Source organism: Lepidothrix coronata, unplaced genomic scaffold (genome assembly GCF_001604755.1).
Source record: "Lepidothrix coronata isolate B3197 unplaced genomic scaffold, Lepidothrix_coronata-1.0 Scaffold279, whole genome shotgun sequence".
Lineage (NCBI taxonomy): Eukaryota > Metazoa > Chordata > Aves > Passeriformes > Pipridae > Lepidothrix > Lepidothrix coronata.
In genome coordinates, this window is record NW_016690459.1 from 234,192 (window position 1) to 255,490 (window position 21,299).

At 48.4% G+C, this 21,299-nt stretch overlaps 2 protein-coding genes across 4 annotated transcripts in view; both read right to left on the reverse strand.

Moving 5' to 3' along the window:
- RCAN3 (RCAN family member 3) overlaps nucleotides 1-3,738 on the reverse strand; it is an 8,864-nt gene extending 5,126 nt beyond the window's left edge. Inside the window, exon 1 of one of the 2 annotated variants that reach the window (XM_017836591.1) lies at nucleotides 3,642-3,738. The gene's annotated coding sequence lies outside the window, so the exon portion shown is untranslated. Of the gene's footprint in view, nucleotides 18-3,641 lie in introns of those variants that run through there. The other variant, XM_017836590.1, reaches the window with a different exon arrangement.
- Nucleotides 3,739-6,599: 2,861 nt separating this feature from the next.
- Nucleotides 6,600-21,299, reverse strand: NIPAL3 (NIPA like domain containing 3). Of its 2 annotated transcripts, none has more exons than XM_017836581.1 (12): nucleotides 20,913-21,299; nucleotides 19,128-19,511; nucleotides 17,530-17,598; nucleotides 17,270-17,441; nucleotides 17,119-17,178; nucleotides 16,365-16,510; nucleotides 15,605-15,695; nucleotides 14,351-14,486; nucleotides 13,696-13,784; nucleotides 12,435-12,498; nucleotides 11,363-11,457; nucleotides 6,600-10,718 (listed from the first exon to the last, which is right to left on the reverse strand). In XM_017836581.1, exons 2-12 carry the CDS (start codon nucleotides 19,224-19,226, stop codon nucleotides 10,519-10,521), a joined length of 1,221 nt encoding a protein of 406 aa, XP_017692070.1. In that variant the 5' UTR covers nucleotides 19,227-19,511; nucleotides 20,913-21,299; the 3' UTR covers nucleotides 6,600-10,518. The 2 variants fall into 2 exon arrangements, with proteins under 2 accessions (XP_017692070.1, XP_017692069.1); XM_017836580.1 differs by lacking the exon at nucleotides 20,913-21,299 and adding an exon at nucleotides 20,547-20,876.

Here is a 21,299-nt window from a genome sequence, read left to right on the forward strand (position 1 = left end):
AATCTTGAGGTTATCACACTGCAAATGAGAGAAAACATGGAACTGCACTGGATCTACCTTTGGAAAGAGTGTTAATTTATCACATAACACTAAAAAAAGATAGGTAAATATACTGGTGTTTCATTGGCAATGGTCTCATTTGGAATATCAGCTTATTCTTTTGAAGCAGACACTGAGAAATGCCGTGAACTGAAACAAAACCACATTAAAAATGCAGAATAAACCCACTCTCACTCATGGGAAAACATTAAGACAAGATTTCTAATTAACAACACACAAACACTTTGCACTTAAGGTGAAAAAAAACACGTAAGAATGAGGGAAAAATATTTAGGATAAATGGTTTTAAGTATTTCCAAACTGCTCTGGGACACACCTAAGGTGTGATACTCCATTAAATGAGTTAAATCAGTGGAACAAAAGCTGTTGGAAGGATCCTGTGCTCCTGTAACTGCCCCAGTCCCTGTCACCCCTTCAGCCAAACCCCCACAAACTCAGCCACAGACCTGGGAACATTTCCTGAATTTCTCCAGGAAAAGCTCCTCAATGTCACAGAAAGGATGGAAATGGAAGAAAATGAGTTGCTGGTGGAAACCTCCTTTTTTGTGCTCGCTGATTCACACAAGGAAGGAAGAGAAAAGGGAACAAAAATGCGCCAACAAGGGAAAAAACAAAAGGCACCATCTGGCTCTGGGAGAAATCTGGGCTCAGCAAACCAGGCAGCAGGACACAGACACTCCTCCAGTCCAGCCAAGGTGGAATTCAAAGCAACATTCCAGCCCTGGATTGCCTTTGGTTCTAAAACATCAGCTTAAAAGACCTAAAGAATGCATTGTGTGTGGGGGGAAAAAAAAAATCTCAGTTTTTCCTTCTTTTTCCAAATTTGGTTGATTCAGAGAATTATAATTAAGTTCAAAGTTCCAGCACGAGGAGGTTCTAAAACTCTGAAACTCCTTTTGCATTTTGGAAGAAGAAAAAAAAAAAAGAAGACATCCACGTTATTGCCACGACTTGTGGTGGAACAGAACAGGGCAGTTTTGTAAAGGAAAAGGTGACAAATGGAAAAGTAAAAGGCAAGACTGATGGTAGGGCAGGCAACACAATTAAGGAAAGGTCTTTGCCAAATCGACTCAGGAGCAGGAGAGGGATCAATAACAAACAGAAGTGTTTGCAGACAAGTGCCAGGAGCTCAGATATCCCAGACAGCACACACACAGTCAGAGAGGAGGGATGAAAAAGGAAAGGGGGGAAAAAAAGCCAAGAAAAGAGCCAGAGCACCCAGCTTCTCTACAATTAATTTCTGTACCACTGAACAACTCGAGTTCCCTGTGAAGTGGACAGAAGGTGATGGTTGCACAGTCACTGTGACTGTCAAGAGGTGCACACAAACCTGCCCAGTTATCATCTTAACAGTGAATAAATTCAGCTGGCAGTCCCTGCACCTTCACTCTGTGTCCTGAGTCGCTCCATCCAGCTCCCTGTGAAAAACAGGCAACCAACCACCTCTGCCCTCCCGCCTCCAAACCCCACGGGGATTAAACCAGGTGCACATCTGGGTTCTGGGCCCAGAGCTGAGGTGACAGCCCTGGTGTCCCTGCACTGCAGGCCTGCCCTCTGCTCACCACTGTGTCATTGTCCCTTCATACTTGGAAAATCCCAATTTTTTGCTGACCAGCAACGTGTGGCATCACGGCACACGTCAAACCCTGCACAGGGGGGAACTGTTGCACTGAGGAGACGCTCTGCAGGTCTGCAGAGTTTAAGAATCCTGATGGAAAACACCCTGTCCCCAGCTCTTGATTAGATCCGAAACCATCCTGTTTTAAGATTTAAATACAGCAGGAAAATACCCGACTGGGTTAAATTTTCTGCCCTGTGAAAAGGCAGCAGGTCTCCAGTGAGGAGTGTAAATGACACCGGGGAGCTGGGGCAGTTTAACCCTCCCCGTGCCAGGAAGCAGATTAAATTCCTTCCTCAGCCAGTAACACAAATTTAATTCCCAGAAATCATCTCATTGCTTTAAAGAACAAGAGTGGAAACCTGGACATGGTTAAGCTGCAGAACACAATGCAGTTATTCCCTTGAATTCCTGCAGCTTGCAGGGGAAGGGATTTAATAGAATCAATTTTAGCAGCAACATCAACAGCTCTGTGTAATTTCCAGCACAGCATTTCCTGCTGTAAAACCAAAATCTGAAAAGCTTCTGTAGAGAACACTGAGCTACAAAAGCTACTTCAATTATGCTGTGGTTCTTCCTTCATTAAGAATGCATCATAGTTCTATTCTTTTTAATCATAAACCTACATGGTTAATTCTGAGGGTTTTTTTCTCATGTTACTCGTTTTTCATGACTTCACCCAAATCAGTATCAGAGCACCTGGTTACTGAGCAATGCAAGAATATCCAACACCTTCCCTGGCATCAGATGAGACAGGTAAGACTGATGTGTGAACGTTAATTAACAAGTCCAGTGACAAACAGCCCTGTGAGAAGTGATATTTTAAAGAGATCAGGCAGAATTATTTGATTATGCAATTATTAGAAAGCATTAAAACCAGAAGAAGGGCACTCCAAGCTTGAGACAGGTACAGGAATGTGATTATCAGTTCAACAGCCAAAACACTCTGCTTCACCTTCCCTAGGAAAAAAGGGAATTTCTTCACTTACCTCCCTGGAAAGGTGAGAGGTTCCTACTTATCTATGAATGGAGATATGCAAATGCAAATTACAACCAGCTAATTCCTATTACGATCAGCTAACTCTTACAAGAGTATTAACTGCAATAAACAAATTAAAAGCGATTTCACTGCAATACTCATTAGCAAACTATTTGCTCGTTTCAGATTTAACACCCTCACACAGCTCGACTGAGAGGATCCCAAGAACTAAAGCCACTGGGATCAGACCTTTCACTCAGCCCTTTCTTCTGGGAATTAATACCTGCTTACCACTTAAACACCGGGTGACAGGGGCCGCTCAAACGCTCGAAAGCAAACTCCAAGTTCAAAAAGAGCTAAAAAAACCTTCTGAAATTTAAGCGAAGCAGCTTCTGCCACCGGGGGCTTCAGTTCTTCCCCGGCACAGGCAGCACCGGGGGGTTTTCCTGGGCATCCTCTGAGCAGCTGAGCAGGAGCAGCTCCCTCACAGTCACATCCCACCCTCCCGAAAACCCTCAACGTGAGGGCTGCACCTGGCGATTCCTACAGCAACAGAATCCTCCCCGAGGAGCTGAGGGGCAGAAATCCTTCCCTGGGAGGGTGGGCAGGCCCTGGCACGGGGTGCCCAGAGGAGCTGCGGCTGCCCCAGCCCTGGAAATGTCCAAGGCCGGGTTGGACAGAGCTTGGAGCAACCTGGGCTGGTGGAAGGTGTCCCTGCCCAGGGCAGGGGGTGGCACTGGATGTTCTTGGAGGTCCCTTCCCAACCCACCCACCCCACGATCCCACACCCCGCGGAGCTGCCCCGGGCGAGCGCAGGGGCCGGGGGTCACCCCCCGCCCCGGCCGGAGCCCTCGCTGGGGATATTCTTTAATTAAACCCCCCCCAAACCCTCGGGGTCCGCCCTAAGGGAGAGAAAAACAACAACAACAACAACTTCCCCACCCGCGGCTCGGAGCGCTCGGCCCGGGCCGGGCCTCCCCTCACCTGCGGGCGGGGCGGCGGGAGCGCGCACCGCGGTGTCCCCGCTGTGGGGCCGGAGCGGCGGGAGCGCGCACCGACCGAGGAGCGGTGCCCGTGTGGGGCCGGAGCGGCGGGAGCGCGCACGGGCACGGCGCGGGAGCGGCGGGAGAGGCGGGAACGCGCCTGCGCGCGCCACCCGCCTTCCCCGTCCCCCAGCGCCTCCGGGAGCGGCGGGGAGGGGGTCGGTGACCCGGATGGAGGGAGGGAGAGAGGGAGGGAGAGGGAGAAGAGGAGGGAGAGGGAGTAAGGGAGGGGAGAGAGGGAGAGGGAGGGGAAAGGAGGGAGGGGCGGCCCCGCGCATGCCCCGCCCCGCTGAGGGGTCGCGCCGGGCGGGTCACGTGGGCTCGGCAATGGCTGAGGTTGGGGGGGGGGGTTTATTTAAATTTATTTAAAAATTCCGCACATCGCCCTCGGAGCTGCATCTGGAGAAGAGCCGGCGGCTCTGGCGGGGCCGAGCACGGAGGAAGGAGCCGCTTCAGAGCTGCCCAGAGGAGCCGCGGCCGCCCCGCCCCTGGGAGCGCCCGAGGCCAGGTCGGAGCAGCCCGGGATGGCGGGAGGTGTCCCTGCCCCTGGAACCGGATCGTCCCAAACCATCCCACGGTTCTGGGATAGCGGGAGGTGTCCCTGCCCCTGGAACCGGATCGTCTCCAAGGTCCCTTCCAGCCCAAACCATCCCACGGTTCTGGGATAGCGGGAGGTGTCCCTGCCCCTGGAACCGGATCGTCTCCAAGGTCCCTTCCAGCCCAAACCATCCCACGATTCTGGGATAGTGGCAGATGTCCCTGCCTGTGGAACTGGATCATCTTTTAGGTCCCTTCCAGCCCAAACCATCCCACGGTTCTGGGATAGCGGGACATGTCCCTGCCCCTGGAACCGGATCATCTTTTAGGTCCCTTCCAGCCCAAACCATCCCACGGTTCGGGGATAGTGGCAGATGTCCCTGCCCCTGGAACCGGATCGTCTCCAAGGTCCCTTCCAGCCCAAACCATCCCACGGTTCTGGGATAGCGGGACATGTCCCTGCCCCTGGAACCGGATCATCTTTTAGGTCCCTTCCAGCCCAAACCATCCCACGGTTCGGGGATAGTGGCAGATGTCCCTGCCTGTGGAACCGGATCGTCTCCAAGGTCCCTTCCAGCCCAAACCATCCCACGGCTCTGTGATTCCACAGTTCAGTCGCCTGTTGCCGGAGGTCCGGGGAGCGCCGGGGGTTGTCCCGGCAGGGCCGCGGGCAGGGCAGGGGGCTCGGGGGGTGCTCCGTGTGCCGGCACAGATGCTGCTCCTGCAGGGGGGATTTCTGGGCAGCCCTGGCCAGCTGCCAGGTGGGAACAGTGACAGTGGGAGTAAATCTCGGCTTTAATCCCAGCCGTCAGACGGTTTGAGGCAGCCCGTCATCTGAGCCGGCTGATAAATCGATGCCTGCGTCCCTTCACCTCTCAAAACACAAAGCAGCGTTCCTTTGTTTGGCCGCATTTGGCTATCGGATTTCGGCGACGCAAACATTTAGTTCAACGGCTTTGTCCTCGCTTGGAAAGCCAGAAGACAGTGTGGGCTTTAGACACGAACACTATAAATCTCTGTGGTTGAAATGCTTTTTATTCTAAATTTTTTTAAGGGGATAAAGCAGCTCTCAGCTGGTCTTCTCCACCAGGCTGGTGATTTATTTGTGCACAGGGCAGGCCTTTCCCTCATAAGAAAACAGCAGAGCAGAACTCACTTTAGAAAGGTAAGATCAGTCTCACCTGCCCAGGTAAAGGGATTCTGCAATTTGGATGCCGTGCAAATTTAGGTGGTAGTTGGTTACTCTCAGTTACCTCAGCCTTCCCTTGCTGCAGTCACATACTTCATTGTTCCAATACCACATTCTTCCTCCCTGGCCAGCAATATATTCTGCTTTAATACCACAAACTCCCAACGTTTATGGCCATTTCAGAGGCATTTTAAATACTTCTGTCTTACTTGAAATAACACCTCCTCAGTAGCACGTGTTTCTGTAAAGCTCCTGACATCTGGCTCAATTGCCATCACTTGATATTAGCACTTAAAACACTTGTCTGTTATCCAAGACACTAACCCTTAAATGATTGATGTCAACAAATTATTACCACATTTATCAGAAATTCTGGGGCTTGGGGAAGCTGCTTCTGCCAGCATTGTCCAGGGATTCAATCAAGTGCAGCTCTTTAACACCAAAGCAGCTGAGGCTGCTCTTGGATTGTTTTTGGGGTTTTTTTTCCCTTTGTGGTTTGGGACCCCAAGAGATACATTTAATTAGGAGTATCCTGAGGGTTATCCCTCTTATCCCCCTGGACTAAAACCCATCTGTTAAGTGTTAATTAAGTTGGCAAGCAGTCGATTAAGCTGCGTCCCCACTATTCTAAATTTATTTACGACTGTCTCTAGATCTCTAAATGGCAGTGAAGCTGCTCCTGTATCAAAGACATTGTGCCCTGGAGCTGAAGGATGACAACTCCTCCAGCAGAGCATTCCCAGCTTGTATCAGAGGGCTTGGCTGTCTCAGAGAACAATTTCAGTAAAAAACTCATGAGTCAAGCCACCAGTGATTTTGGGGTTGTGTCTCCCCACTCCTTTAGATTATCCTTGGATCACCTTTTCAAGCTCTTCTCCAAAATAATAAATGCTAATTTATTTTTTTAAGCCCTGTAAAACAAAGTTTTTTAAGTAAATTGCCCAATTCCTACAGCTGACACCAAATACTTGGACATGTCATGTAAAGCTGTCATGTAAAGCTGCAGCCCCAAAACACATCAATCTGCATTTCATTTAAGAGTGCCCTGTTAAAAAACAGACAGACAGGCCTTTCAATACACATTTTAGTAAAATAAATTCTGCCTTAACTTCTCTCAAGACATTTAAGGCCAATTAAAGCTATTCCCAGAGCATGGAGCAAGCCAGAATTCTATCAGTTTTACAACAACCTTTTATTCAAAGTTTCATTTTACCACAATCTTTTTATTTAAAGTTTCATTTCCAAAGGCCTCACCTAAAAGACAAACAGAATTAAACAGACATGCAACATTGCTTGTGAAAAATGAAGCAGTTATCCTGATAGTGCAATACTGTAAAGCTTGATTTATTTACACACTTTTATGTGAACGAGACAACACTGAAGGCAGGTCATTTTATACATTCAGCCAGCACAGGAGCTGTGCTGCACAGCATTAAATTACACATAAAATACACACTGACAGTGTATTAAGTGCTCTGGTGCATTGAGAAGCCACACAGTGTGGAGGCAAAGAGATGTCACAGTTCACATTGGATGAAGAAGCCAGAGACAGAGCCAAGGAGCTGTTCCACAGTTTAGTGAAGGAAACAGCTCCTGGTGCTGAAAAATCCTTCACCTTTGGGAATCTGTGGGTGCTGTGCTGTGAGCAGGGCCCTGCCTCCCTGGGGGTCACACTGCAGGGCTGACATTCACATGTTAAAAATGTGCTGTGCCTCAGTTTTATTCTTTTTCCCTCTCCTTTAAACCTCCCCGTGCTGCTCAGCTGTAAATATTTGCTGCAATCCTGGGCATGGCCATTGTCACCTCAGACTAACAAATACTCAAAATTCAGACCTGAAGGTACAAGTACCTTCCCTGTTTCAGCTTCTCTGAACCAGAAGGGAGGTGAGGAGTTTAGTTCAATCCTGAGCTCTACCCTGCCACTGACAGAAAGTCCTACAAGTCAGGTTTAAATAAGATCCTTGGCCTCTCAGGGCCCTGCTTGTGCCTTCTCAGCTGTAAGACTGGGCTAGAGAGCAGAAAATAAGATTTTTTGGAAGCCTGGGAGAAAAAGCAAGAAAGGGGGAAGTACATGATACAAAAAAAACCCCCAAAACCCCCACATTTTAAAATTCAAGTGTGGAACACCAGCAGAAAACAGGAGTGAGGTGCAATCCATCAGTCCCACAATGCAACCCCTCCCTCAGTGCCTGGAGTTGAGGCCCAAGGAACACCTCAGGCTCTACTGATGTGGCAGGAGAATCAAAAATATTGTGATTTATGTGCTGTAGAAACAAGACACCACCTCCCCTGGAGTCCTTTGTCAGGAAGTCTCCAAAGGCTGATAAAGGGAGTTTTTCCCTGTGGCTGCAGGTAAATGGAACTGTCATTATTAAGCAGAATTATTTGAACACACAGAGACTGTGTAAATAAAACATGGTTATGTAAAGCTTTGGAGCAAGACTCTTCTTTCAAAGATTCTAAAGAAAAAAAGAGCCAAAACCACACAGTGACACAAAAGCTCAAGTTATGGCTGGAGGAAATTTCACTCAGAGCAGAAGTGCTGACACACCTGAGGGCTCTGTGCAGAGAGGAAGGTCAGGAGTCAGTCAGGGCTGGGGAAATTGGGGAGTTTACAGAAAAAGAAATCCCTGATTCAGGCCAGAGAGCAGCTTGCAGGAGAAGCACAAGCCAGGCAGAGCAGCTGTGTCCCCTGGCAGAGCACTCTGTGCCCACCTCTCAGGATGTCAGGGCCTGTGATGAGGAGAAAAAAACCCCCAAAGCAATCATTTATTGCTGCAAAGTCTGTGCTTGGTCACCTGCACTTTTTAAATACTGAGAAACCACGTTCTGTTACACACAGGACCATCCTGAGACAGATGTCAACAGCAAAACATTTAGGCCCTTCTGATGAATTATTTTATACCACAGCAGCATCTGTAATAATTAAACACAGAGAATATTGCCACGTTAAGGGTGTTTGTAGCTGTCAGTGGTTTAGCACAGCCTGTTTTCAAGCTGTGTTCTGTGGTGGCAGAACTAATAGGTCAAAACAGCCACTGCCTGGTTGATTAAAAGGGAAGAGATAAGGAAAGGCAGCACTCCTGTGCCCTTCCCATTCAGCCTCCCTGCATGACTTCATCTGGCATTGTTAATGAACAAAAGCTGCCCATAAATTCACCATTGATTACCAGGATCCAAAGGCAGTAAATCAGTGTCACTGCAGCTCCAGCAGATGAATGAATGCTCTGGCAGCATCAGCCCATCAACATCCTGATCTTGCTTAAACACAGAAAGGGATTGAGGGGAAAAGAAAAGCTGTTATTTCTCGAGGTTTCATGAGGTTGCAGTGTAGGGGATGCCACTGATAAGATCTGAATTGTCAGACTGGTGAAGAAACTTCACCCAGGTAGGGCCCCTGGACACCTCCTCTGTACAGGGGGGAAGGTTTTAATTCTTCTAAGCTGCACAAAAATGCCAGAGCAAAAAGTATGTCCAGGTTAATTTAGTCTTCGGAGCTGACAAGGCAAATCTCTGCAAAAGAACAGGTCTGTTGTCCTACACAACAGCAAGAACCTGGAAAAACTCTGTACAAGTCAGTGGAGTCAGCCAGCACAATCAGGGGATCTTTGGAAGTGGGAACAGAAACTGGCCACGAGTCAATTTAAGACATAAAAATAAATAAAGGCAGAAAGAAACTGTCCCAAGTCCGGGATCCTCCCAAACACTTTGGTATTAGAGTAACCACTTAAAAATGCACAATTCCTTTCAAATACAGTCTTCCAAGGTCCTGGAGACACCTCACTGTGCTTACAGCCCAAGACACACCAAACAGACCTAAAATTGAGTTTCACAGAAAAAAAAAACCCAACTTTTAGAGAGGACAAGGATACCAAAGTGCCAGGATAACTTGGCTATACCAGTAAACGCTGTACTTTGTCCTTTTTCACTTGACAAGTCCCCCTTCTCCCCCCCTCCTGTCTATTCTCCCTCCATATCAGCTCCTGGCCATCTGTTGGAAGCTGGAAAGATAAATATCACAAGTACACAAAGCTCAGTTATTGTTACAGTCCTGTGCACACCTCTCTTTTCTCCTTAGGTCATCCATAAGAGTAGACAAGTATTTTCTTCCTTTTTTTAAAAGAAAAAAAAAAAGGGGGGGGGAGGATCCCAGTTTATAAGACCCAGACTGAGCTTTTGAACTAAGGAATGTCACCACCTGTATTTGGGACCACTGAAGTTGGACACGCTGCCTCAAGCAGAACAAAAATAAACGTGATAAATAATTAAGACATCATGAAAAATTATATAAAATTCCCCACCAGATCCAGTCACATTATCCTCATTTCTCCTCGCCCTTGTACCTCTCAGTGTTCCCTCTGCACCAGTTAATCCAACTTGAAGCTCCTGCCGTGGAACAGAAAACTGGCAAATAATCTTTGTTCTAAGCCGACATATAATCCAGTGGTGCTCTAAAAACAACTCAACATCCTCAGTGCTTGTGTTCAACACCAGCCAGAGAACAGTTGTACAGGAAGTGCCCAAAAATTCGTGGTCTGAAGGACTCGAGCAGCTTGTTCACTCTGAGCAGTTCTGCTGCTCTAAAACCACCAGTAAGTTCCAGTGTTGGTGCTCGAAAACAATTCCATTTATTGCCGTGTTAAGTAAGTCAGTGGTCACACCAGACACGAGAGGATTTACAGCCTTCCTGCAAATCCATCTGTCTCTATAAATGAAAGATTAAATCCTGCTCTTCTCTCTCTCTGTGAGCCACTCCTGAAAACTTCTGGCTGGAGATAAACCCACTCCCAGCAGGACTAAAAATTGCACAGTCACTTCTCTTCCCACAGCATCTGCTCTCTCATCAGTTCCATGGTGCTGCACTCCCCATTTCACACTTCCAGCCAGCACAATTCCATGCAGAACTGGGATTTACTCCTTTTCAACTTCACAGCTATAAAGAGTTGCTTATTTTAATAATCAGCCTGGAAAGTTCAGCTGGAGACGAGCTTTCAGCTCTGTCAGGGTTGGCTTCACACTTGCTTGTATTTTAATGGGTAAATAAATAAAAGGTCAGACTTCTGAGGATTCAAATCAGTCCTTTGAAGGTCACTCACTCCTTTTTGCTGTGCTCCAGCACCCGGTAGGGTGGGGCAGAGACTCCTTTGGAACCGTGTTGCTCCTGCACGATGGGCAGCGTGGCGGGAGTGTAAATCTCAGGCATGGTGTCGTTGTTCTCCAGGGCTCCGTAGGAAAAGGAAGCTTTGAGGTCAGGCTGGACTGCAATCCCTTTGTCATGCATGTTCTGCATGCCTGGAGAGAGCAGAGATTCAATGCTTAGGGACAAAAATGCATCTTTCCTGTGCTCTGTTCAATCAGTGAATTATCAGGTCTCCCTGTTTTCCAGCTCAGCAGTTCCTCGAGTGTTAAATGAAAGACAGGATGGTTTTGTGCTCAGCACTGGAGCAGCTAATGGGGAAATGAGCTCCAAGGGAATGAGGGATGGCAGTCAGTTATCCATCAAGTGCTGCATAACTCTCATACAGCTCACCAGAGAGTTTAGCTGTGCTTCCCAAAGGAAATTCCTGCTCCCCCTGGCCTCTGCCTCTTGCACTATCTCAGCCTTCCCCAATAATCAGCTCTTCTTGCTGGACCAATCCCAATCCCAAGCATATATCCCTGGAGAGCAGCCAACTGGACAAGGCTGTTGTGACAGGACAGGACATCCCCTGGTGCCAGGGACCCAGTGGCATCCCAGTGGCACATCATCATCCCCTGTCTGCTCTGTGCAAAACATGCACAAACCCTTCATGAGGCACAAAAAAACCAGAAGGAAAACCACAGGAAACACCACAACTCTCTGATCCCTCTGACACTGAACAGAGCCCAGAGCCTGAGCTCTCACTGGGAACCCAACACTCCCAAAGAGTGAGGAACCCCTGGATTTTTCCTGTTACCTGGCATGGCATCCATGGATATGTATGGTTCAAAGGGCACAGGCTTCTTCCTGTTTCTTGTGATCAGGAAAACACCCAGGAATGCTATGAGGCACCTGAGGGAGAAGGACAACATTACTGAGATCACTGAAAAGGGAGGGCACACAATGTTGCAAGTTGCTTTTCCACAGTGCCTACTCTGTAGCTCCAGAGAGGATTCAGAGCTATGAAGTTCAAGAACTGCAAAGTCAGAATTCCAGAGCACTGCCCCAGCTGAGCCCCCTCCACCAGCACTGAAACCCACCCAGCACTCAGCACAATGTCCCCTCTTCCTTATCAGAACACAGGGAAATTTTTCATGTTAATTAATGAATTAACCTTGACTAACTGAAGGGGAAAGGCAGCATGTCAACATTTGGTTTCCTTTGATGAAATTCCAGGATTTAGCAGCCTGACCTTTGAAAGGCTTCCCGTAGGTAAACACAGTAACAACCACTGATCTGGATTTTTCCAGTGGGTCCACAGAGGAAGGTGCAGTTCAAAACAATAATCTCCCAATTGTGTTTTGTTTTTTTTTTTTCTTTCCTTATCTAAAAGCCATTTCAGAATGTCCCCTGATTATGGAGAGCTAATTACATCAAGACACAGGAAATGTTCTACTGATCTATGTGCCCCAAGAACCAGACTCCAGAAGTCAGTCACAGTTCAGTGAAGGTGCAAAACCTCAAACAGATTCCCCAGAAATGGTTTCTTTTAGTTATTCTACAGTTCTTCCAGATTCATGAGCAGGTAGCTCGAAAAGCAGCCCCTATGACCCAACATCTGAGCTGATCTCCAGGACAGCCAGTAAAAGATTTAGTGATTAATGTTGTAATTGTGCATTACTGAGTGTTACACAACCTTTCTAGAGCTCCCAGCATCACCCAGACACGACACTGAGCTCTGCCACAGAAAGTGTTTGCAGTCTGTCCTCCTCCAAGACAGTTTGTACCTCCAGCAGGGACATATTTTTAAAGTAGAGATGTATTTTTAAAGTTTGAGTCACATGAAGCAATACTGTCCAGTTTTCTCTCAAGGAAACTCGAAGACTTACCCCAGTGCAAACATACATATATGGAGAACATCTTCACCCGTGAAGTCCAAGTAAAAAGTCGCTCCTTCAAAAGGAAATAAGTCATTACATCTTTCCCCCTCCAGTTACACCTCCAGCACTAATCCCTCCAGAAACCACAGCAGGCAAGCTCCCTATTTTTATAGTCAGCACCTTTGTTTTGTTAATGATCTCGAAATAGAAAAAGGTGGCCTGATTTCTGTTTTAACACAAAATTACTGACAAATCTTCTGAAGAGTTTCGCTCCCAAAACAGCTCCACTGCTGTAACTGGATCTAACTGCAACAGGATACAAACTCTTGACCCCAAACAATTAAGATCCAGCTCAAACCTCTCGAGATAAACATCCTTGGTGTCCTGGGTGTCAGCAGGACACATGTTCTGGGTCCTACTCTTTGCATTTTTAACTGAAGTAAAGTAAATAAGCTGATGGATCTGAGAACCTGGGACATGACAGGAAATAAATACAAGGACAGAGTCTCTCATGACACTGAAGAGGAGCATTAAAAAGCCCTGTGCAATTTTTGGGGGAAGTTATTGCCCTCTATTCCAAGCAGAGAAATAAACTACTCTGTGCACAGAGTATCCAGCACTGCCAGACAAATGCACTCTCTTGAGTGCTGGGCTTTGGTTTTTTGTGTGTTTGTTTCCCCCAGCTTTGCTCATATGTTTAAGTGAGGAGAACAAAACCTTACAAAGGCTGTTCCTCAGGTCTGAGCCCCAGGGGTTGCAAATGCTCATCTTTGTTCCTGCAGACAAAGCTTTGCTACCGTGGGCAAGGGCTGAAACTGGAGAAATGCAGAAAGAAAAAAAAGCCTCTTTTGAGCAGCTGCACTCTGGATACAACAACAAGACTATTGGGGAGAGATCCCAACACCTCTGAGCAGAGGAAGCAAACAGGTTTGTACACTGTGTGGCACAAAATCTAGATAAAATTCAACCAGGAGAAAACTGAGCTGTGTACTGAACTGCACATCTAAGATCACACATCACCCTGCATGGAATGAGTAGTAATAGTCTCAAATCTAAAGATCCCCTGCAGTTTTAATAAAGTGACAGCACTTAACAGAAAATTTTAACACAGTCTAATGGGATAGTTCATGTTTTTTTGAAGGAAAAACCAAACAAAGATGACAAGAAAATACAAGTCATCATCTTGCTGAGTGTTCACCTTCCTCAGTTGGGAGTGAGGATTATTTTCCAAAATCTTTGGCCCTTCTTTTGGGAAGGTTTGTGCCCTTACCTGCTGAAATTGCTGCTGCTGTGGACAGGATGTAGCCAACACTGGCAATCTGAGCTGAGTCATAGAGCTGTGAGGCTTGAGCTAAAAACCTGCAACAGAGTCACAGACAACACAGCTTCATTTGCAGGGATACTCTTTCTGGAAACACCTTGCAGAAGTGATGCATAGATTTAGAAAATTAATCATTTTTCTCACTAAAGCAGCAGCAGCAGCATCCCTTGGAATGAGTGACCTCAGGGCCACTCACATTTTGAGAAGCTTTTTATCCCTGCTGCTACTGGGTTTTCATGTTATTGCAAGTGCAAAGGGGAAGAAAAAAAAAGCTAAAAACAGACACATTTTCAACAACACTGATTCTACAGTTTGATTTTAGCCAGTGCACAGATAACTGGATCTGATTTACCACCATTTCATTCCTAAAATTGTGTTGCAAATGCTTGGATGATGTGTATCCACGTTTGGGATTAAAACTACTTGGCAGTGTCACTGCACGGAAAAAGCAAAGCCCACCATTATCCCAGGCTGCTGTGAGGTGGATCTGAGGACAGGTCACAGAAGAGAAGAATGGATAGTTTTAATCAGAGCTTTTTGGAGGGGTAACAAGCAGCCCAAAGCACCAGAACAATGACAGACACACAAAGAGTGAAGGGCTTACGTGGCCTGGTAGATGGCTGTGGCAATCATACACACCAACATGATGTAGAATATGGGGGAGTCCAGCTGCAGGGTCCCTTGGATGGAGACAACAATCATCCCTGCCACAGCCTTCACAGTCACCACCGTCATGGAACCTGGGGAAGGTCATGGAAGTTCACCACACTCAGCTGGAGCACCGGCAGGAAGCTCCAAACAACCTACAGAAACCTGACCCCCCCTTTTCCAGCCAAACGAGGGGTGCAAACTGCCCCTTTTAGCACCAGCTCTGCCAGTTTTATTCCCAACAACTTCAGCAAGTCCCTGAACCTTTCTGTATCACAATCCCCATGTCTACAGAGCATTTACTGTTTCTTCTCCAAGTGCTGTCACATGATGGAAGGATACAAATCTTCATCTGGCTTGGTTCATAAAAGCTGAGGAAGTTTTCAAAGCAAGATTCAGAAAGAACCTTCTTCTCCCTCTTTTAAAAGCCATTCAGAATTAGTGTAGTTGCTTTGTCTGTAATTCACAGGGCCTTTGAGGTATCAGTGACTGAAATCCAGCCCCAAACAGTTCAAAAAAAAAAAAAAAACAAAGAAAAAAAGAGTAAAAGACACTGCAGTGACTGAAGTTGCATAAATAGCAAACACTGAGGACTGAGACACAGATTTAAGTGTGTCAGACTGAGTCACTGCCTTGCTTTATTCACCCTTTTTAAAGTTTAATTGAGTAGAGTTTCTTTAAAAACAAACCCAGATTAATGTGGAGAAAGGTGCCAGTGAAGTGCTGCCCTTTCCACAGTCACTGCAGGATCCCAGTGTACACTTTAGGGATATATTTGACTCCAAGCCCAGAGACTCTCCCAGTTTCAACAGGGACACATTGGCAGGGCAAAGTATTTCTCATTTCCTTACCCTCACAGCAAATCTTCCCAGAGCCAAGAAGACTCTTGTAGGTCAGATCCTCTCTTTCCTCCACTGGACCAGCCCCATTTATTCACTGAATACCGTGCTTTGTGTGCACAGATTAAAATTAAAATTAAATAAATAACTTGCACTTTCTGTGCTTGGCAGATTATTCCTCCTTATGGGAAATAAGCCTTAATTGTTCAAAGGTCATTTGCAAAGATGTCCAGCATTTGTAGTAACAGTTCTGGAGCAGATTGGTGCATTTTATGGCATTAATTAGGTCAATATAATCCCCTAAATGCCAGAGATGCCTCAATTTACTGTAGTTTACTGTTTAAAGATCTTACAACTCCACATCAACTTACCCAGCAAAGCCACCAGCAGAAGAATAACTACAATGTAGTTTTTCTCCTTGTAAAAATACAGCAGCAGGCAGAAAACAATGATCTCCACAAGCTACAAAAGACAGAAATGAGAATATTAAAAATGATGGGGTTGGCAGTAAATGGGATTCTGAGCCAGACAAACACTGGAATTACACAACAGGGCAAATCAAAGGAAAATGGGGATCCCCCACAATTATAGATTAAATTTAGCATGATCTTAGAATCAGTTAAATGAGCTATTCAGTGGTTTCTTGCAGAACAGGAAACATGGGACACTTTAGACATTATATTTATGGTAAAGCAGCAGATCAAATAATCCTGACTGAATATTCCCATCAGAGATCTCAGCCTGCTTTCTGTAACGAGGTTCTGTAAGTGATCCCTGAAGCACAAGTCTCAGTTAATGGCCAAGCTCCTCTCAAATATAAAATGACAGATTTCATAAGATTTTCAGTGAGAAAGTAATGGTTCCAGTGAGAAAAATCAGTGTAGAAAAAGCCCAGCTGCAAGCACAGTAACTTCCAAACTAAATATCTTTTAAGTCCTAACAGAATAATTCAGAGAAGGAACGGGAGAGTTCTAAGCTGTGCTTGTGCCTGACACCTGGAAAAGCTGCCAGAGGTTCATCAGTGAGTACAAGGAACATTGGCAGCAACCAGAAGGAAAAATAATGCTTGAAGGGAAACTCCCAAATCAGGCACGTTGAGAAAACCATCCCCCATTTCCTGGGCCACCTTACCATGTAGAGCAGGAATGGCCAGCTCACTAAGTGCCTGGTGATGTTTTCTGCTGTCATCTTCTCGTGGCTGTTGGGTCCAAATGTCACCAGCAGGTAAGTCCCCACAACTGCCAGACCACAGCCTACGAAGGACAGGACGTAACGTCCTTGCAGCCAGGACAGGAGAGAGAGGGCAGAGTTAAGGAGTTTGGTGTGGGTGCGTGGAATTAACACCACACCTGACCATCCTGAACATTCCTGGGGGTGACTCAGTGCCCCACTTCCAAAATATCAGAGCCATCGAGCCCTGGGCAGTGGGTGTGTGGGAGCTGGGACAAACAGCTGAGCCCAGAGAGGATCTGCTAAACAAACAGAGCTACAAATGTGTATGTGGGGCTTATCCTGCCCTGCACGGCCCTTTTCCTAGGGAATGCAGGGATGAATGCCCCAGTTCTGCAAACACTGATTTCCCTGTGCCTCACATTTAGGGCTGCAGCTTCATCCTGGAGAGCCAGGATCCTCAAATCCTGCAGTTCCTTGAATTTCTAAGATCTGTGAGATTCTGGTGATTTGGCACAAGTCTGAGAAAAAAATATCCATCTGTAACCAACAGTGGATGAGATGACACCTTTATTCCAACAGATACCATGGAGACCTTGCCATCCCTCTAATAATAATATAAAATAATGACTGTATAATTCTTGAGAGGCCATGCTATGTGTGTTGAATGGCTTGTAGACAGAGAGGAAAACCGAAAAGGAATTGTAGAACTTACTCAAAAATTCCTTGGGCTTCCATTTTTCTTTAATAAATATAATCCCTATGATTGCACTAGCTATAAAAAAAAAAAAAAAAGGAAAGAGAAACAGTGAGTTGTGGGATCAACCAGGAATGTGCCACTGGAACACACTCAGATTCCTCCTTACCTATGACAGACACTGCACTGAGTGGCACAATCAGGGAGAGAGGAGCAAAGGCATAGGAGGAAAACACTCCCAGTTCTCCCAGCACCAGCAGGAGGAACCCACACCACCAGGTCTTGGTTTTGAAGTAGGCCCTGGGGTCTTTGGAGCCTGCCAGCCTGATGTGGCTGTACTTCTGCAAAAGAGAACGGAACAGAAGCCAAGCAGGTTGGTCGTGGTGGATGTTTTTGGTGCAGGATGAATATTTGCTTCAGGACACTCACCTGCAGGTTGAGTGCAATGCTGCTGACAAGGTGCCCAAAAATAGCCAGTAATGCCCCAATCAAGTTCTCCTGTAAAAACAAAGGGAACACACAGGCATTCAGTTCAGCCAAGGGATTGGGAGGGTTTTTTGCACACTCTGGAAGAAAGACTTTTAAAACTGTTCCTGAAACATAGCATAGTTTGGGTTGGAAAGGAGCTCTGAAGGTCATCTAGTCCAACACCCACCTGTCAATAAAACCTGTTTATCTTCCTCCCTTTCTGCTGATCTGGGGCAACCCAGAGAAGTCCCTGAGTCCCAAAGCTGTGAACTCAGGTGAAAACCCCTAACAACCACTTTCTCCAAGAGACTTCAGGGGAGGAAGATAAAGCCAAACACAACCATCCTGTCACTCATTCCCTTTGAGAAAACTCCTTTCATGAGGATGTTTATTGTCCTGGAATTCCACAGTATGGATCAGGAACCTCTTTTGCTCTTTTCCACTTGTAACAGCTGCTGGTTCACTCAGTAATTCAGCCCATCTGATGAGGCAGCTCAATTGTCACAGATTTTATGCTGTTTATATGAACCAGTTATTCCAAAAGTCACTGGTAACAGCTCCCAGCAGACTCCCGGCTCCTTCTGCACTGGCATTCCCAGCTCAGCAATAATTCCCACGATCTATAAAGGTGGAATTTGAAATAAAACAGGCTGTAAAGCAGGTTGAGTCACAAAGGAAATGTGGAGTAGGAGTGAGGAGCCTGAGGCTAAGCCAGGCCTTTTAGCATTTGTGTGCTCCCAACAACTGCCTAAATCTCACCAGATGTCTTTAGCACTGTTCATTCAGTGCTGGTCTCCAAAATACAGTCCAGTCCCCCCTTGGACTGATTTGGGATAACTCAGCTCACATCCCTCCCTGCACAGTGAATGTAGGAATCTTGATTTTCTCATACACAGTAAAACAAGAACTCTCAGATCTCAAGTGGAACAAAAATCTCCTCATCGGGATGTACAAAAATCAGACTCACCCAAAACCACCTGGGAGATCTCCCCCCACACACAGTGAAGGTGGCACAAGGATGTCACTGTGTGATCAGAGTTTTCTGGGCTGTGAGAGCCACAGGTCACCAGCAGTTGGGTCAACAAGGACCCAGGACTGTGGGCTCTGAGTACTTTGTCCAGCAAAAAAAAAAAAAAGCCCTTCTTGCTGAGGTTTTCTGAGCACCTTCAGAACCAGAGGTTCAGAGGAAGCTGAGCTGGGAACAGCCCTGTTCCCAGCTGGAGAACACATCCCATCCCAAGTGCAGGCTCTGCATGGCTGTGGGCTGACCCACCCGAAATTCAAGCCCTTGAATACACAGCAAACCAGAACAACCTGGCAGAATTTACTGCACTTAAACACCTTCAGACACCCCCATCTTTTAACTGCCAGCCCTTCCTTCACTTTGGCTGCTCTGCAGACACAGACTTTCTTTCTCTCACTATACAGGAGCATGTAACACCCAGAAGTGGCTGGATACACAGAGCACTTTCTGCAAAGAGTAACCCAAACAGAGCAGCATTATCAGCTCAATCCAACAGTCAGGGCCTTCTAGGGGTGGACTGGGGTGGGAATCTGACCTTGTAGGAGAAGGAGTCTGTGTGTGGCTGCACAGAAACTGCTGCTGTGGCCAAGGGGAGCTGCTGGAGTTGCAGATTTGGGCTGTTGCCTCCTTCCATTTTGGTTCTTTGGAGTGTTTGCTTTTCAGCCTCTCTGATGCTGGAACTTCTCTTTAAAGATGAGACGTGGACCTTGCTGGAACCAGCTTTTGGTACCTCTCCTTCCCATCCATCCTGTTTCCTTGGCCAAGCAACAATTAGTTCAGTGAAGCACAGATTCTCTGCAGGTTGTCAGTGCTTTCCTTCCCCACCAGCCCACACTGGGATAGAACAGACAGAAGGGCAGATGAGCCACTATTGCCACCAGTCAGTGGGGCAGTAGGGTTATATTCCTCCAAGGTGACACTAAGGGAAAAAAAAAAAAAAAAAAAAAAAAAAAAAGAATTAGATAAAATCAAATCAGTGGTCCAAAATCCTGCAGTGAAATCCTGCTGAAGGTTAGGCCACAGAAAAAAAACCACCCCTGGAAACAAACTCTCAGCAGAGAAAGCAGATTTTAAATGTCTTCTTACAAACCTGGACAGAAACTCCTACAGACTTGGCTTTACAAGAGCTCTGAGCTGGCTGGGCCCCAGGGGTGACACACTCAGCTGGCATTTAACAGCACCACAAAGTCTCTGAAGTCCTGCAAGAGCTGCTTTTCATTCTCCTCCTGCCTGTACCCCTGGGGTTTGTTGAGGACCAGCAGTACATGAGTCACCCCATCCCCACGTGCTGGGGATGACAGAGCTGCTCCCAGAGGTCATCCCAGTGCAATCCCTGTGAGCAGTGGGGAGCCGGAATTCCTAGGAGCCGGAATTCCCCGGAGTCAAACTCATCGTAAGTGTCTGGCAAGCACCACAGAGAGTCTGTCTGAGCTCCCTGCACACCGTGATGGCTCCTTCTCCCTCAGGGAGCACCGGCATCACCCCTGCCTGGTATGGAAGGAGATGCAGGTTTACAGGCAGAGAGGGGGTGATCCCCCCCCACCCGTGACACGTCCTCAGGCCATCAGACCCCCGGGAATGGTGCAGACTGAGCATCCCAGCACGGGACCCTGGAAAATGAGGCAGCAGGACCGCCCTGTGCTGGGCTGGGCACCGCAACCCCCCTGAGCCCACCCTGGTGCCTTTAACCCGCCCCGAGCCTCCAGCGCGGGGGGAACAGGGGCAGCACCTCAGTCCGGGCAGGAAACGGCAAAAACCCCCGCTGTGAGGGGAGGGGGGGGGGCAAATCCCCCTCCCGGTGTGAGCGAACCCCCAGCGCAGAGCCCGGGCCGGGCAGGGGGTGTCCCCACACACCCCCGGGCCGGGCCGCCCTGCCCAGCCCAGCCCCGGGTTGTTCCCCACCGAACCCTGCGGAGTCCCGGGCACTCCGGGACGGGACGGCCCCGCCACTCACCTGTCCCTGACCTGTCCCTCAGGTGCGGCCCGTCCTTCCCCCGCCGCCCCCGGCCTCGGCCACAACTCCGGGTCCCGGTCAGCGCCGCGGGCGGTCCCCGCCCGGCTCCTCCGATTGGCCGCCAGCGCTGTCAATCCACGGCCGGGCCGCAGTTGTGCGGGAGGATTGGCTGCCGCGCGGGGGCGGGACCCGGCCCAGCGAATGGGCGCAGAGCTCTGAAGGGCGAGGCGGAAGGAGCCGCGTTCCGCCGCTCGGTTGGGGTGGGGAGGCCCCGCGGGCCCCTCCTGGGGCTCCGGGGGAGCTCCCCGGTCCAGGGCCGCACGGACAGTTGGGGGCCCCCGCCCTGCCCCGGGGNCCGCCACTCACCTGTCCCTGACCTGTCCCTCAGGTGCGGCCCGTCCTTCCCCCGCCGCCCCCGGCCTCGGCCACAACTCCGGGTCCCGGTCAGCGCCGCGGGCGGTCCCCGCCCGGCTCCTCCGATTGGCCGCCAGCGCTGTCAATCCACGGCCGGGCCGCAGTTGTGCGGGAGGATTGGCTGCCGCGCGGGGGCGGGACCCGGCCCAGCGAATGGGCGCAGAGCTCTGAAGGGCGAGGCGGAAGGAGCCGCGTTCCGCCGCTCGGTTGGGGTGGGGAGGCCCCGCGGGCCCCTCCTGGGGCTCCGGGGGAGCTCCCCGGTCCAGGGCCGCACGGACAGTTGGGGGCCCCCGCCCTGCCCCGGGGAACCCGTCCCTCCCGCGCGCCTTGGGCACAGCG